The sequence below is a fragment of the Didymella exigua genome, assembly GCF_010094145.1.
Source record: "Didymella exigua CBS 183.55 unplaced genomic scaffold M421scaffold_8, whole genome shotgun sequence".
In the NCBI taxonomy this organism is placed as follows: Eukaryota; Fungi; Ascomycota; class Dothideomycetes; order Pleosporales; family Didymellaceae; genus Didymella; species Didymella exigua.
This window is the reverse complement of record NW_022984782.1, coordinates 108,936-125,237: the sequence shown is the minus strand read 5'-3', so window position 1 is coordinate 125,237 and position 16,302 is coordinate 108,936. Positions and strand designations below refer to the sequence as shown.

General features: G+C 56.2%; 6 protein-coding genes and 1 non-coding gene across 7 annotated transcripts; 6 read left to right on the top strand and 1 right to left on the bottom strand.

Annotated features, from left to right (window-relative positions):
- Window positions 1-245: 245 nt before the first annotated feature.
- Window positions 246-3,144, top strand: M421DRAFT_418589 (cora-domain-containing protein). Its single transcript, XM_033591841.1, has 2 exons — window positions 246-2,575; window positions 2,621-3,144. The coding sequence occupies exons 1-2, from the start codon at window positions 381-383 to the stop codon at window positions 2,892-2,894; spliced, it is 2,469 nt and encodes an 822-aa protein (XP_033450522.1). The 5' UTR covers window positions 246-380; the 3' UTR covers window positions 2,895-3,144.
- A 158-nt stretch (window positions 3,145-3,302) lies between these two features.
- Window positions 3,303-4,398, bottom strand: M421DRAFT_369830 (uncharacterized protein). Its single transcript, XM_033589742.1, has 3 exons — window positions 4,238-4,398; window positions 3,888-4,178; window positions 3,303-3,837 (listed from the first exon to the last, which is right to left on the bottom strand). The coding sequence occupies exons 1-3, from the start codon at window positions 4,355-4,357 to the stop codon at window positions 3,370-3,372; spliced, it is 879 nt and encodes a 292-aa protein (XP_033450521.1). The 5' UTR covers window positions 4,358-4,398; the 3' UTR covers window positions 3,303-3,369.
- A 680-nt stretch (window positions 4,399-5,078) lies between these two features.
- Window positions 5,079-7,453, top strand: M421DRAFT_418588 (uncharacterized protein). Its single transcript, XM_033591840.1, has one exon. It carries the CDS (start codon window positions 5,144-5,146, stop codon window positions 7,127-7,129), a length of 1,986 nt encoding a protein of 661 aa, XP_033450520.1. The 5' UTR covers window positions 5,079-5,143; the 3' UTR covers window positions 7,130-7,453.
- A 1,359-nt stretch (window positions 7,454-8,812) lies between these two features.
- M421DRAFT_t44 lies at window positions 8,813-8,893 on the top strand. The gene has a single exon. It is a non-coding gene; the product is annotated as a tRNA-Cys (tRNA).
- Window positions 8,894-10,255: 1,362 nt separating this feature from the next.
- On the top strand, window positions 10,256-11,058 carry M421DRAFT_3352 (uncharacterized protein; the record flags this gene model as incomplete). The annotated part of the gene is made up of 2 exons (XM_033589412.1): window positions 10,256-10,414; window positions 10,519-11,058. The coding sequence occupies 2 exons, from the start codon at window positions 10,256-10,258 to the stop codon at window positions 11,056-11,058; spliced, it is 699 nt and encodes a 232-aa protein (XP_033450519.1).
- A 360-nt stretch (window positions 11,059-11,418) lies between these two features.
- On the top strand, window positions 11,419-13,703 carry M421DRAFT_58435 (uncharacterized protein; the record flags this gene model as incomplete). The annotated part of the gene is made up of 2 exons (XM_033595600.1): window positions 11,419-11,915; window positions 11,966-13,703. 2 exons carry the CDS (start codon window positions 11,419-11,421, stop codon window positions 13,701-13,703), a joined length of 2,235 nt encoding a protein of 744 aa, XP_033450518.1.
- Window positions 13,704-14,456: 753 nt separating this feature from the next.
- On the top strand, window positions 14,457-16,301 carry M421DRAFT_418586 (uncharacterized protein). Its single transcript, XM_033591839.1, has one exon. The coding sequence runs from the start codon at window positions 14,512-14,514 to the stop codon at window positions 16,186-16,188; it is 1,677 nt and encodes a 558-aa protein (XP_033450517.1). The 5' UTR covers window positions 14,457-14,511; the 3' UTR covers window positions 16,189-16,301.
- The last annotated feature ends 1 nt before the right edge of the window (window position 16,302 follows it).

The following is a 16,302-nucleotide window of genomic DNA, read 5'->3' as shown; positions in this document are numbered from 1 at the left end:
CATCGGGGAAAGAGCAATGCAGTGCAGCAAGAGGGCTTCACAGTGCGGTTGGAAGTTGCCACTAGCCACAGCAGCCAACACACTGCAACTCGAGGACTCCAGTGGTTGGGCAGAATTAATTGACCCCGGCACGTACCATGGTTCCCGCGTGGGGAGTTAGCGATAGGCCAAACCCGAAGAAGCGAAGCATCTGGCCCATGCATCACGGCAATGCCGTCACAGGTCTCGATCGCGAAGAGCTCCAGCCCGTTCCAAAATCTTTGTCTTCCTCACCACCTGGCGCTGCCATCCGCACATACTGGACATTGGGATCCGACGGCGACGGCGAAGAACACTTCCAGGCTTCTCTTCAGTCTCGTTCCTCCCCATCCTCGTCCACAATGGCGCCGGGCGAGCCATCGCGTCCGTCAGGGCCCACGCCACTGATCGACGTGTCTGGCAACGGGCAAGACTCGCAGCAGCCAGGCGCGGGCGCGGGCGCGGGCGCGTCCTCTGCAGTCGGCAAGAAGAAGAAGCACCGAGGCGGCAAGAAGAGACGCAACCGCCGCCAGTCGTTCGCTGCGACTGCGGACATGGGCCACGCTGACAGCAACGACGAGCGCCCGACACTCGAAGACATTGCCGGCCATGGCAACTCGCGCGGCAGCACCAGCTTCTACGGCCTGTCGCGCAACCTCAGCAACACGAGTCTCGAGAGCGAGGCGCTGCTGGACCACCGCGACCACCAGTCTGCGCGAACCCGCCGGCAGAGTATTCCCGCTGCGGCCATGTTTGCGCCGCGCGCCAGCCAGCCCTTCACCAACTCGCCCGCCCGCCTCAATGTCCCCTCGGCGTACGGCAAGGCGCGGCTCTCAGGCACGCTTGGAGGCAGCCAAAGCGACGACGATGCGGACGACCGAACGCCCCTGATGATGGGCTCGCCGCGAGACGCCCGGAAGGGCAACAGCTACGGCACAAGCGCTGGCGGCATTGTCCCCAAGAAGCGGCGACCCAGCACCGGCAGCGGCAAGCAGCGCCCTTCTATTTTCGGCCACCACTCGCAGACCAACATCAACGAAGGCTACGACGTCAACAACCCGCCTTCCGTGCCTGCCAGTCCTGTCTTCGAGGCTAATCTGGGGCTCGATGACGTTGCGCTTCCCATTGACTTGGAGCACTCGTCCGAAGGAAGGTCGCGGGACGCCCTCATCGACATTGACGGATCTTGTGGAGACTCAGGCTCTCAATCTCCCAAGCCGGGCGACTTTCACCGCCGCATGACCCAGTCTTTTGCCGCCGACGACGATGTCTGCTTCCCACATGAGGGCATGTCTGAGATAGGCCAGCAAGACTACCTGAACGACCCCACAGGAGAGCCCACAAGTCGCCGCCGCCGCCGCCGCTGGCCGGACCTGGACGTGCTGGCATCATGGTCGCACGAAGAAAAGGAGCAGCGCACTATGGAGGGCATCCGTCTGCGTAAAGTCAGCGAGCCCTTGATGGTCGACGGCCGACTGCGTCCGCGCCAGCGCCAGTGGCATCGCGAGGCCGACGATGCTCCGTTCCGCTTCACCTACTTTAACGAAACCTTCGACAACACCATTCACAGTCAGACCATCAGTGAACTCCTGCAACCTGGCCAGTCTTTCAGACATCTCTTCATCCCGGAGCCTGTTGAGCTCGAGGACAGCAGCGACGACGACTCGGACGTGGAGGACATGATACGCACGACCGCGAATGGCAACTCGAGAACCCCCACACGATCGCCCTCGAACACGCACGACAAGGTTTCGTCTGGTGAGCAGACCCGTACAAGCACACCTCGGCCTCAAGCAGAATCAAAGGCCAAAGATGACAACAAGGAGAAGCGCTATGGTCCCAGACCGGCCTGGTGGCTCGACGTAATGTCGCCCACCGAGACTGAGATGAAGGTCATCTCGAAGACGTTCGGCATCCACCCATTGACGTCCGAAGACATTCTTATGCAGGAGCAGCGTGAGAAGGTGGAGCTCTTCAAGCATTACTACTTCATCAACTACCGTACCTTCGAACAAGACCAGAACAGTGAGGACTACCTGGAGCCTGTCAATCTATACATCGTCGTCTTCCGCGAGGGTGTGATTAGTTTCCACTTCTCCATGACGCCCCACCCTGCCAACGTACGTCGCCGCATCCGGCAGCTGTCCGACTACTTGGTGCTCTCGCCCGACTGGATCTCGTACGCCATGATCGACGACATCACCGACGCATACGCGCCCATGATCCAAAGCATCGAGGAAGAAGTCGACGACATCGATGAAGCTATCCTCCGCCTGCACAACGCCCACGACGACGACAGCTCCGACTCGGACGAATACGACGAGAAGCAGAGCAAGGAGAAGAGCGGTCGTGATATGCTGCGTCGTGTGGGCGAGTGCAGAAAGAAGGTTATGAGTCTGTACCGCCTGCTCGGCAACAAGGCCGACGTCATCAAGGGCTTCGCAAAGCGCTGCAACGAGCACTGGGACATTGCGCCCCGCAACGAGATAGGCATGTACTTGGGCGATATCCAGGACCACATCGTTACCATGACGGGAAACCTGTCTCATTACGAGAAGTAGGTCATTCGCATCCAACATTTGATCATCGCTAACTAGGCCAGCCTCCTGTCGCGTGCTCACAGCAATTACCTCGCTCAGATCAACATTCGCATGAACGAGCGTCAAGAGCAGACCTCGGATATCCTCGGCAAGCTCACCGTCCTCGGCACCATCGTTCTGCCCATGAACGTCGTCACGGGTATCTGGGGTATGAACTGCATTGTTCCTGGCCAGGATGTGGAGAATCTGAACTGGTTCTTTGGCATCACGGGGGGTCTTGTCGGCTTTGGACTGCTGTGCTACATGATCGCGAAGAGAGTTTACGGCATTGTGTGATTCATCGCATGTGACTTGGTGTCGCTGGGAGGGTTTGTGATCGGAGTTGGTGGCTTGCGAATTGTATCGTTGCTTGGGTAGAAAGGGGGGTGTAGTATGCATGTGGCGACGAGCCTGGCGTTGTTAGGTACATATATACCTTGGTCGTTACCTGTTGCTACGGAATGGATTGCGTTGCTACGATATGTCGACCTGGACAAGTCCGTGTAATAATATTATTGTCCAACGTGACGCTGAATACGACTAGCGACAAGAAGTTACAATGCACATTCCCTCGTTTCAGCACAAATGGCAATGCTAAACCCGCCATGTCAAAACTGACCTATTCTACCTTCGCATGACCCAAGATGCGCAAGCAAACACAGATGTGTGACTTGAAAGAAATGGTATTGAGTAATCTACAGAGCCATCGCAATCAGTCGCTAGATGCAACGACTTCCAGATCCCGAGAAAGCAGACAAACACATATACACGCTCAATCGAGAGCACCGTCCGTCCTCAGCTTTTCGTTGCCCCAGAACTCGCCCTTCAGCGCTGTCAATCCGCCCGCAGGCTCGCAGCTGACTCGTCCGCTCAGAGGTCCAGGAGAAGGGAGCTTGACGCCGCCGGTCGCGTAGCCCCGGCCCTGCGACTCGAGTGCTGCCTCGCCCTTGCTGCCCTGCTCCGCTCCGCTGGCGCTGGCGAGTCCGGGGGCGCCGGGCTGGGCGCCCGTGGTCTCGGTGGCGTGCTTGAGCGCGTTGAGAAGCGACTGGGTCGTCTCGTAGGTTAGGTCCTCGTAGAAGTCGTCGTTGATCTGGAGCATGGGGGCATTTGCGCATGCACCGAGGCACTCGACCTCGGTCATGGTGAAGAGGCCGTCCTTGGTGGTCTGGCCGTGGTGGATGCCCAGCGTGTCCTCGCAGGCCTTCATGACAGCATCGCTGTTGCGGAGCATGCAGGGCGTCTAGCAAATCGTCAATAAACACCCTCTCCCGCGCATCTGCTCATTCTTACCGTTGTGCAGATCTGCACATGGAACTTGCCCACGGGGGTCCTGTTGTACATGGTGTAGAAGGTCGCGACCTCGTACACGCGCATGGGCGGCATCTCCAGTATCCGCGCAACCTCGTTCATGACGCTGATGCTGCAGAACCCGTGCTGGCGCTGGCCGAGATCGAGCAGCGGCATGACGGCGGCCTTCTTGTAGTTAGAGGGGTACCGCGAGACAATCTCCTGGATGAGCTGCTCATTCTGCTCCGTGAACTTGAACGGGATTGAAGGGTTGTTCTCAGGGCTGTCGCGGTGCTATAGTAGGCGCATTAGCAGTGCAATTGGCCTCGGAAGGTGCTCTGCAGAGTACTCACAACCATGAGGTTGTCGCTGCGAGCCGGCCGCGAGACGCTAAATGCGCGCCATTGGGGGCGCTGGACGCGCAGGGCTCGCGAGGCGCTGCGGAAGGCGAGCGGGACCAGTTTCGAGGCCATGGTGGATGTGCGGGTTGGAGAGGCGTTCACAAGCGGTCGTGATGTCGTAGAGCGCTCTTGCCCAAAGTTCCGCCGCAGCGCAGGTGCCACTCGTCGCACTGGCCAATCAAATTGGCGCATTCATAATCTCACACATCATCGCGATCTTCGCCGGCAACGCTCTACGTAGACATCATGGATAGATACTGCAATATTGAACACGACTCACCAACGACTACAGATAGTCAGGAATGGCACGACACGGTTCGGAAGACTGTCGATCTCGACCAATTACTTGTGAAATGCATACCGCCTCATCGCTGTCGCCATTAACAGTACACTCAACAGTACACTCGTCCTTTCCGGTGTTCTCTATCGTCTTCAAGCCCTTTGCAACATAGGACAGTTCGGAGTTTTTGCATACTACCGAGATGCATCTGTGGTTGCGCTGCGGTCAGTTTGTAGGACTCTTCCCTGCCAGCGACCCACACCCAGCCTCCACGCAAAGCCAGAGCCCATAATCCACGTGATAGCTGGCGGTCAAGCTGCACGATGCTGGCAGCGCGGTATCCGCAGCCTTCTATTTCGAAACTTCGAGTCCGGATCTAGATGGGTTTGCTGGCGCTTGCGCCTCACTTTGTGGGGGCGAGGCGAACAACCAGCTATTCACACGTTGGTGTTGCTGGCAGTGTATGCACCTAAAAGTGACCACGTCGAACCACTAACGCACATACATTCCAAGGCTCCACTTCGAAGGTAGGCGGTGACATGATAGCGGTTCGTTTATAATCTACAGCATCCACAAACATGCTCTCAGCATTGTTCTTTCTGCCACATACACCACCAGCTACCCAACGTCTTAAGGCAGCGGATTCGGAGGACAGACAGTCCAGCATGTGTGTCTTCACTTTTACGTATTTCGAATGCGGCCACAGAGGCGAAGATCACATCGACACGAGCACATGCAAATACTTCAAAAGGACTGGCGTCCACTGCCAGGACGACAACCCGCAACACAGGCTCAGACCGGGGGGCACTACGATCGAAGTCAAGAAGAGTAAGGAACCAGGAAATTGTGTTAAATGCTTTCGAGTGGAGCAGGAGGCAATAGCACGCGCCCTAGATGAATCGAAGAAAACCGCCGACGAAGAGGAGAAACGTCGACAAGAGCGCGAACGTGCGGAGCATGAGGCGCGACGGAAACAGAAGCGCGCAGCAGACGAGGAGAGAGCAGACAATGTAGAAAAAGCGCGTCTGGCGAAAGGCCGTCAACAATTCGAGCAGAATGAGGCCGAACAGAAGAGGAAGCGAGATGCCAAGATAAGGGCTGCTGCTGCTGAGAAGCGGCGTCAGGAGGACGCTGACAAGAAAGCGAAACGGGACGCGAAACAGAAACAGGAGAAACAGGACGCAGACTTAGCAGAGAAGCGGCGACAGCAGGAGCTCGCTGAGGCTAGGGAGCAAATAGCGAGAGAAGATGAGCTTGAGCAGGAGCGCAAGCGGCAAGAGAAGGTGAAGAAGAACGCCGAGAGAAAAGAAGCCGAGCACCAGGAGTCTCTCAGGCGATTGAAAGAAGACGCAGACCGCAAGCGAGCTGAAGATAATAAAGCTGAACGACGGAGGGCTGCTGCTGAAGAGCGAAGACGCGAAGAATCGGAGCTCGAGCGTCGGCAGAGAGAAATCAATGCCCAGAACGTGGCCCTGGAGAAAGCGGCACAGGAAGCAGAGGAGGGAGAAGAAGACGCCGAGCATGCAAAGAGGGTCGCACAGATGGAAGCAGACGTCAAGGCCGCTGAGAGAGAATTGCAGCGGAAGCTGGCACAACGCAGGGTCGTATCCGAGACCGAGCCAACTTCTCCAACACCAACAGAGCAAGCACTACCGCTTTCGAGACTAACATCACCTTCAACTAGATCCTCTGTTGACTACGGTGTGGTGATTGGCCACCACGGACCTCAAGAACTCGGCCACGGTATGCTCGGTGGTCGACGCATACCACTCCACGAATCGCAAAAACGGCCCGAACCACTCAAGACCCCGATTTCACCGCCGATTAAGCGTGGTCCAGCAGCTATCAACCGCCTCGGAGGGACCATCGATTCTAGCCCGTATGACTACAAAATCCAACAGCCTAGTCTCGTCGCCACACCTGGTATGCCAACGCCGGACTGGAGGAAGAACGCCCGACCAACATCAGCCTCAAGAAGCATTCCTACGCCCGAGCCGACCGGCGCGACTTTCGAACTCGAAGCTCGGTTGGCCAAACGGAGAGCTTGGGAGGCTGAGCAGGAGAAGCTCGAAGCAGAGAAGACCGAGCCAGACTGGGAGATAGTGAACCAACCGGCCAACTCTTCAGCCATTCCAACGAAACCCACATCTCCTGCGCTGCAGGCACCGACAATGTCAACCTCTCCCCCGCCAACATATCCTGTCGTCCCTCCTCTCGCGCACCCAAAGCTAGGATTCGCTACCCCTTCCCCTTCCCCGGCAATATCAAAACCCAAGCCTCCAGTCCCGGTCAAGCGCATACCCAGCACATCTTCCCCATCGCAGATGCCCTCCATCCCCACACCTCCACCGCTACCGTCCCTGCCAACACGACTCCGTATCGACTCTGCGGCACCATCGCCACAGGTTGGGAGTAAGAGGGGCGACGATTGGGATGATGACGAGAGCGAGGACGAAGACAGGTTTGGTAACGACGGTGCGTGGGATGATAAAATGACGAGGAAGCAGTTCTCGGCTGAAGATGTGTTTGGAGAGCAGAGGAGGAAGGGGTGGAGGATGGAATGATGTGTTGTTCAGGCCGACGTAAACTGCACGGTGCCTCAGTCATATAGAATTCTCTAATCGGGGACCCACCCAGGAAAGTGTTGCTGCCACAATGTTCTATTATTTGGTATTATCTGGAGTCATGAAGAGTTGGTGGTTGCCTCGATAACAGATGGAAATTATCGTACCGGCGCTCAATTAGAACATAACTACTTGGGCAATCCAGCCTCTGGCTAATTCTTTCTCAACGCAGTCTTGCCTGGGCGATGGTTCGCGAGCTATTTTGACCTAGGCATAAGTGCGTGTACTGTGTGAGCTTTATATTCTAAAGCTTCGAAGTTACGCGTGATGCTCTAAAACTGGCTGGGTTTGAGCAGTCTGGTGACAAACGTAGGACGGACTGAGAGGTGCTCCGCATCGAACCCATTGAACAAAGGACGCCATTGAAGGTTCAGGAGTCCGTGAGATTGACATCTCGAGCGAGGCTTGAGTCTGTATATTTCTGGCACCCACGACTGTAGAGTAAACTGCGCGGTAAGTAACCCTGTAGTACCATTGCCGTGGGTTATATCTCGGTCTCCATACGAACACGCCGAGGATGCTGCTAACTTCAGAAAAACCATTTTCTACCTCCTTGGTTTGCAACTGCTTGAGGGCCACAGACAACCTATCGCGCACTCCGATGTATTACAAGTATACTGTGCTGCGGAGGCGATGTCCGTCATGGTTTCACGACATTAGCATGCATGTGCTTAGACGTGGTGTTACGAAACGTCGGGTCTGCGCGTGCTGCTGCGCGAGGAAGGTCAATCGCTCGGAATGTTGAGCAAGAGCTGAATCTCTATCCCTGAAGGGCCGGTGCGGCCCGTGGGGGTCATGGCTCTCGTCGAAGTTGTTCGGATGTGTCCAGGCCTGAGTCCAATACATGTCCGACCCTTTTCTATTTTCGAACTTGTTTGTTCAAACAACGTCACGATCGTCTAAAAGTCGCTGCTCCAATTACCTAGATGGTGTAGCTATTACTAATCTGGCAACATACCTGATCAGTCAACCACCAGTACAGTGTGTTGCAGCATAATAGGAGGAAGCCACAGTGAGCAGCAGATGCGTGTAAGAGCGATAATCCCATTCCGTCTCGGTGCAGAAGCTGGTGTGTCTGGCCGTTGCAGAGGTAGGGAGATTCGTTGTTCAGAAACCTTTACCTCATGGCAAATGGCACATAATTTTTTCGTAAGCCATATCACAATTGTGAAGGTATTCGATTAGCTGACGATCGTAGGTCAAGCTCGCGGGCTCAATGTTTCCGCATGAGAAGCCGGCGTCCAGAGGGACGAGCGGCGACATTCACATGAACATTGTCTAATAGATGAAGTAAACATGGAGACCGTAGCCAACTTTGAGCATAGTCCTTCTGTGTTTTTCAATGCACAAGTTGATTGACGTGGTCGACGGGCCGCGGGGCAGTGACCGAGCTGAGGTTTGCCGAGCGGGGCGTCCTTTCATGGCCACTTGTGGCCCACGATCCAGAAGAACCTTCATAGCTCCACCCAATAATTAAAGCCACCGGTTACTACCTCAATGTGCCCGTTTACCGGAGGCTGTTCGTCAATCCCAATTGGAGTCCCTGCGTCCGCTCTGTGAGTCGCAGAGTTTTGAATTAGAATATAGAATGGAACTTTTGTTTATAATTCATCAATCAGAACAGGATTCTTAACTCAGTGGTAGAGTGCGGGATTGCAGTTATCGAATATCCTGAAGTCACCGGTTCGATCCCGGTAGGGTCCTTTTTGCTGCCTTTTGCTGCAATATCCTGGTTTAGCAGGAAACCTGGACTCAACAGATCGACTTGTTCAGCCCCTTCTACGTTTTCGCTGCGGGCATTCCTTTCGGTGGTGGCGAGGTAAATGCGCTGTCGCCTCACGCACGGTGGAATCACGCCTTTCTACCAATGTTGACATTAAACTGAACTTTACTCGAGGCTATCAAAGGCCATGGCGTCGGAGCTGAGCAGTGGCAGACGCTTAGAGTTTCAGGCATTACAAAGGAACATCGTGCACATTGCGAACGTCAAGTACTAAATTCAAACACAGCCCTTTCTAGCAAGCTATGCGAAACTGTGTATTTATGCTAGCATCCTTCTGCTTTATGAGTTAGGCCGCCTCCGTCGAGTGCCCAGCGCTGCAACTCAACACCATGCAGCCATCGCCACCACGGACCGCTTGATGGCGGCTGATCGCTGCTTTTGTTTCGCCAGCTAACGCGAGGTTGCATGAGCCGGTGGCTCGCTACCCGCTAAGTGTTTCATCAACCTTGCTGGCTGCACCCTTGCGTGGGCTCTGCGATACTGCGGCATGGTATTGTACATCCATCGCGACGAGATGATATCGAGATTATTGCAACGTCGACCTCGTGGTCGCATGGCCACTGAACTCGATGGCACGTAAATACCACCGTGATACTTTGGAAACTTTGCTGCTGGTCGATCGGTGTGTACAGAGAACATGGCCCTGGATACGCGTCAAAGAACGCCATCAGATGACCGCGGGAACACGTTAACAGAGGCCAGACTAGGTCGAGTAGCGTTCCACCGAGTTGACCGTCAGGAACGTTTAACTCGTTCAGATCTGGCCTTGCCTGTCGAGGCCTGATACCAAGACCGCGCACACCGTTGCAGATCTGACCTGCCGCTCGTGTCTGCAAGGCCACATGCTGAAGCTGCAACGCACCAGTGCAAGTCTCACTTTGCGACAGTCGGAGCTGGTCTCGCCGCAAGAAAGTGTGCTTTGCGCGGACAGGCCGGCTCTGTCACGGCTGCTAGCGTTCGCTTCGGCAAGGTACAAAGGTACAACATGTTAATGTGGGGATGATACTCGAGCACCCCCTTGCAGCGGCGCTTGTGTACGCTGTTAGCTTGCAGTAGGTCCCTAACCGGGCTCGCGAGCCAATTGCTTCCTCGGGAGACGCTCAGCTTCGCTAGGGAGATTCACGCCATGCTCGCAGCACCCCGTCTGCTGTCTGCTTACGGCTCTCCTTGCCCATCTGTTGGGACAGACCGCGTCGTTTATGGGCGTCGTCGAGGGCAGCCATCCCAGGCGCTGTCCCTCATGCATGTGAAACGCGGCAGTGGCAGCTGTGGTTTCGTCATCAATGTCGGACTCGAGCACGCTTCACGGCGGCCGCGAGTGGATGTCGCACTCGTCCAATCCAAACGACACGGACAAGGCAAGGGTTTATGGCTGCGCAGGACTGTTCAGGTATCCCGGACAGCAGACACTGCACAGAGGCCCCGCCGGCAGCGCTGCGGCCGTGTGTCCTGGCACAAGGGCCTGCAGGAATGGTCCTGGTCGAGCAACGAGCAGTGAGCGAGCATTGATCATCCAGGCTCGCTCAGCGCAAGCTCACAGGCGCAGGAGGGGCAGCCGCAGCCAAGCCACGCCTACTTGGAGCGCTGGATGCAGATCCCACCGCTCACCAAGCTGTTCTGGGGTGGTGGCAGTGGTGGATCGGACTCTAACCCAGCCCTTCGCCAGCCCAGCGTGCCAGTCAGTAGCAGGGCGCGCGACAAAGCCGCTAGCTCTGCTTGTCCGTGCCTGACCAACCCCTCCAGCGAACAATTTGGCCCTTCCCTTGGTGTTCAGGTCATCTTGCGCGAGGCCCCAATCCCGCTGCTTCCTGCACGACACTGTTTCCTGGCCTCAGAAGCCTTGCTAGCTCTCTGCGACCCTGAGAGCCGCATTCCAGCATTCCACGGGTTCCCGCGCACGACGGCCTACCCGCGTCAGCTCGTGCCTGTCGCTGCGTGCATCGAGTCCGCGCCAGGCCATCCTGAGAGGGGCCCTCCCGGCAGACGTCTGCGCCTTATCATACCTCCACCAAACTCCGAGTATCCGCATCATTGTCGCCGCAGCACTCCTCGACGGGCAGAGCACTGCGACGCACGACGCCACTAACTGACCTGAGATTTGAGATTCGCGATTCTGCGAGCGCTGTTCTTTGCTTGCAGGCTGCCTCTTCGCGCGCTGCGTCCGGATGTTGCGACGACACGGCTCCCCATTCGTCATCACATCCGTTTCAGCCTTCCTGGTTCCGCGTCAAGGAAGGTGCGAGCCACGGTCGACCAAGTAGGCCAGCATCGCTTCCGGGAAGAGTCCCTGCACTCGCCGCAGGAGCTGCTTCACCTGCTTCTGGGTTGCTGCTGTCGCTCGCCGAAGCGCACGCATTGCGCACTGCGGACCGTTGACGTCGTCAGCGCTCAGCCCGACACGCACACAATATCCTTCAATCTTATACAGGAGCTTAGCTAGCCCAGCATGTCGAGCTTCCAAGCAGTCAACACCACCCTGGACGTACCTGAACCGCCGCCAGCGCGCTCTGGCGCAGAGAGCACACCCACGACTCCACGACCAGATGCTCGATTCCAGAAGGATGCACGGGGTGGCGAGGATGTCAAGACAGAAGACCCCTTGCTGAAGACGCCGACGCGCAACAGCTTCATTGGTATCGCCGGCCAACGACCGCTACCTTCCTCGCCCTTCGGACCCACTCGCGAATTTAGTGAGACTCCTTCCACAAAGAGCAACCTAAGCAGAGGGCAGTCACATATCTCGACACAATCAGTAGACACAACAGAAGACGTACACATGGGCGAGGGCGACGAGGACGACGACAAAGACTCGGACAACGAAAGTGCGACCAGTGAGAGTGGCCGGCCGTCAAAGAAAAAGAAAGGGCAACGGTTCTTTTGCACCGAGTTTCCTCCGTGCAACTTAAGCTTCACAAGAAGTGAGCATCTTGCTAGGCACATTCGGTGAGTCTAAGACGGAAGCTGTTCCATGCCTCAGCACTGACGAATGGTAGTAAGCACACGGGTGAACGACCGTTCCAATGCCATTGCTCTCGCCGCTTTTCACGACTTGACAACCTTCGACAACACGCCCAGACGGTCCATGTAAATGAGGACATCCCAGCGGAGTCGCTCGCAGCGACTGGCACGAGGTTTCAAAGACAGATCAGGACGGACCGAGTCAGGCCTCCTGGACCGCGCTCGCGAGCAAACACACTTGGAAGTATGGGTGGTCACAGCAGAGGTCACAGTAGGAACCTGTCGACCTCGAGCATAACGTCGACTATTTCGGCCATGAGTGTTGCACAGTCTCCAGACTCTCGACGTCGACCTCCTCCCCTTGCTATGGCCAGCGATGATTCTGCAAGAGTACGGCTGTCGCTTCAAACTATGGAAGCTTACAATCCACCACTAATGGGCAGCCCTGGTCCACAAATCCTCGAGTACGACTCTCCATCAAACGCTCCGACAACACCTACCTCTACGACCTACTCCGGAGTTGCCGGCAGCCCTGCACAGTTTGGTTCCGCTATGCAATCACCTGCTTCCACGTCTTCTAGACCGGTCTCATGGGCTGGTCCGCCACCTGGCCGTCGCTTGTCCAATAGTAATCCTTTCTCTGGACCACCCGGAAAAATCCCCCCTTCGTATATGTCTCCGCTGCAATCGTCAGCTGCATCCACGTTCTCGGCACAAAGTAGTGTCTACGCCAGCCCAGTGGTTTCTAACTTTGCAGGACAACGAAGAGACTCGAACACAGATGCAGACTGGAGGAGGCGAACCTGGCACCCGGGAACATACACTGGTCCTCGACCAGCAACTAGCGGTCTTGGCTACCACCAGACACCTGATGCTGATCGACCTTCGTACACGTCGCAGCCAGCCGCATCGCAGACTCGACTTCCTGGTATTGAAAGTTTCGACTATGCACCTCCGCCACCGGCTCTGTCACGCCCCCCACCTGGACCAACGCCTAGCGATGCACCGCAGCGCCCTCTCACTTACCACGCACCAATCGAACCTCTACCAGGTGTCGGCCATAGGAAACGTATGAGTGTGTCTTGGGAGGATACTATGCAAAGGGGCATCAACCGCCTAGACATTACTGGATCAGCATCCCCACGCGAGTCCTGGTTGCAGTACCCTCCTAATGGACAACCGGCCACCACACGTCCCATGACCGCGCCTCATGGCTACTTCAGTCACCAGCAGCTACAGCACGTCTCGCAGCCATTGCAAACCCACCCCCATGATGCCAATCGTGGTTCTCAGGAACTGCCTGCTACACCTCGCAAGAACAAGAGGCAGGCATGGTACAATGGGCCCGTCAGCCAGCCAGTCAGTCAGCCGATTCGAGCCATGCAGCGCACTTCTCCGGAGGACTCGAGTAGCAGCGAAGGTGTTCCTACCCCTGGAAATACGACCATGAGCGAGTACCATCCGGCGATTGTGCACAGCAATGGATTTGTTGAAGCCCACCCATCTGGAGCACATGTGGAGGAATATAAATCGGCAGCCTCAATCATGGACAGACCGCATCCTCTCCACAGTGGTGGCTATCAATCTTACCATAGACACACTCTTTCCAACTCCAGCTCTAGCTCGACCTATCGACCGCAGCGCGAGCCCGAGAGAGGTCCTGCTCCATTCGGCCAGCCATTACCCTCTCAAGGCGCCGACGATATGAGACGACTCGACGCCCTTGTGGCAGTGGCCACTGGTGAACATCATGCTGTCGACAACCTATCCTAAAGCCCCCCCTCAAACATCACACCCACATCAAACACGAAGTTACGGCCATCACAATAACATATTTTTTCGGACTGACGTTACGACATATATCTCCAACTTGGTTCACTACCACACAACACCTGGTTCCGCATTTGACTCCGACGATGGAGAGGACCCATTTCGATGATACCCCGAGTAGGCAAGATCCACTCGTATTTCGGATATCTGAGCCGGCATTCTGTTCGTAACGATTCAATCGTTCAGCATTTGCATGATGATTTCTGCTTGATGATTAGCATTGCGGCACTGGCTTTCAGGTCTTGGAATATACCAAATCGATGACAGCGGGCGTTCTGCTGTTGCTCTGATCTTCCTGATTTATTTGACTTTAGCGTTGTCTTACGGAATCTGCTGAGCTTCGGACATAGTAATGATTGGACGTTGTTGGTTCTGGGTAGCAGTCACTGGACCATTTCTACTTCGTACATAATCTTCGCAATGAACTACCATGCTTACCTTCAAAGCTCAACAGCATGCCTTCTTGAAGCGTCCGAATGATCCGAATTTAACCGACCACTACGCAATGGAGATATCGCCAATGCAGCTACTTTGATCAGGAATTAGACTGTCAGGTACGACCCTCACGGAGCGGTAGTGCTGACCCGCGTTCGATGGTGTTTGTAATGTGCCTTATTAGGCAAGTCACGCTTAGACCCCTACCTAGCGCGATCGACGCGCCGAAAGTTTTGGGGACAGCATCGCGCATCATCACGGCTTGTCTTTATTGCTTCATTCCTCCTCCCACAACCTGAGCCCTCCTTTCCTGTCGATGTCTGCATGCTCGAATACCCTTCGGGCACTCTCTCGGTCTCGCATACCCACACACAAGACGCTCCTGCCGTTCCTGTACCAGACGGCCACAATCCAGCAGTTGAAGCACGCCGCCCAGCCCATTGCACGTCGCAACATCTCACGCTACAGTCCCAAAGATGGGCCGGCGCCTACCGAAGACGTCCCTTTCGAAGACAAGGACAGCCTACCGCCCGCGCTCGACGACCTAGAATCGCCACGCAAAACCACAATCACTGGCTCCGAGCGCGCTGCCTTCGAAAAACTTTACAGAAAGTTCAACACTCGTGGCAGCCGTCAGAAAGAGAAAGATCATGAAGTTGAGATCGACGCGATCGCAGATGAATACTGGGAGCCGGATGAGGAGGAAGATCCCGAGAGCAATCTGGACAAAATCTTCGACGAGGCCCTGAAAAAGGGGGCCGCCGTGTCGAGGGAATGGAATAGATCAGGTGCAGAACAACTGAGGAGTAGGAAACCCAGACAAGATCTGACGACCATGGCCGAGCATGTCTTGAAGGGTACCAGCCCACAGGAACTGAAGGTACGCGACTCGCGCGCGAAAGGAAGAGAGGAGGCAAGCGCCTCCGCCATCAAGCTGAAGAAAGCACGCCTCCTCGAACGCGGGCGCATAGACGCTCTTCTCACATCCGCCAAATCCGACCGCGAGCTCTGGGAAACCCTGCACCGCCAAGTCTTCGACCAGGTGCGCGCGCTGGACCTCGACAGCACCACGCCCAAGAAGCGCGAGACACGGCCTCGGAACTCCAAAGCTGCACAGACACCTGCGTCCACCGACCCAAAGATCCTCTTCTCCAACTACCCTCACCATCTCCTCACCGCGCTCACAACGCTACGAACCCACTTCCCCGCCTCTGCGCTCCCCATGACCCTCCTGCCCACCATCAAAGCGCTCGGCCGCTCCTCCTACGCCCTCGGCGCCACAACAGCGCTTTATACACACCTCCTGCGCACCGCCTGGTTGCAGCAATCCTCATACCCCCTGATCGTCAGCCTTCTGACGGACATGCACAACGGTGCGATTGAGTTCAGCGCCGACGTGCTGGGCGTGCTGGATCAGGTGATCAAGGAGTTCGAAATGGCGAGGAGCGGACGGCTGGGCAGGGAGATGCAGATGGTGTACGGCATGGAGCAGTTTGGCGAGGGGATACGGGAGGTGCGGAGGTGGCGGGCGATTGTGGCGGAGAGGGTGGGTGTCGAGGACGGGAAGAGGGAGAAGGGCACTGTTCCTGTGCCGAGGAGGCGGAGAGCGGAGATCGATAAGGCAGAGCATGTGCCGCTCGTTGAGGGTTCGAATGGGGCGGCAGAATCCGCGCAGGAGCAAGTGCAAGGTGAACAGGCACAGCCTGCAGAGGCACCTGAACCCGTTATACTAGTGCATGATGTTGATGCCGGTGTCGACTTTGGGTTTCTAGGAGAGGAGAGCGCCGAGGAAGTGCCTCGAACGGAAGAGGCCAACGGCGAGCCCAGCGCCCAAGTCGGCGAATCGCAAGAGCAGCCAGACGCCCAAGCAAGGGAGAAACTGGACGATGAGGTCAAAGACAACCTCAAGGAAGAGCAGGACAAAACGGCCGACGAGTCGGAAGCAACAGCGAAGACCTCAAGCGGCGAGCCCGTGCCGTGGACGCCATCGTAAGCGCACTTGTACAATACGTAACAACAATGTAGATATGTAGACATGACAGCAGTGACTCGAGTAGTGACTGCGAATTCAGCAACGACCAATAATTAATCACATCCAAAACCGAAA

Excerpts from the sequence above, each read along its gene's own strand:
- M421DRAFT_418589 (XM_033591841.1), top strand. The coding sequence starts at position 381 with ATGGCGCCGGGCGAGCCATCGCGTCCGTCAGGGCCCACGCCACTGATC. Across the intron at positions 2,576-2,620 it reads AACCTGTCTCATTACGAGAA|CCTCCTGTCGCGTGCTCACA; the intron begins GTAGGTCATTCG and ends TAACTAGGCCAG.
- M421DRAFT_369830 (XM_033589742.1), bottom strand. The coding sequence starts at position 4,357 with ATGGCCTCGAAACTGGTCCCGCTCGCCTTCCGCAGCGCCTCGCGAGCC. Across the intron at positions 4,179-4,237 it reads GCAGCGACAACCTCATGGTT|CACCGCGACAGCCCTGAGAA; the intron begins GTGAGTACTCTG and ends CGCCTACTATAG. Across the intron at positions 3,838-3,887 it reads ATGTGCAGATCTGCACAACG|ACGCCCTGCATGCTCCGCAA; the intron begins GTAAGAATGAGC and ends ACGATTTGCTAG.
- M421DRAFT_418588 (XM_033591840.1), top strand. The coding sequence starts at position 5,144 with ATGCTCTCAGCATTGTTCTTTCTGCCACATACACCACCAGCTACCCAA.
- M421DRAFT_418586 (XM_033591839.1), top strand. The coding sequence starts at position 14,512 with ATGTCTGCATGCTCGAATACCCTTCGGGCACTCTCTCGGTCTCGCATA.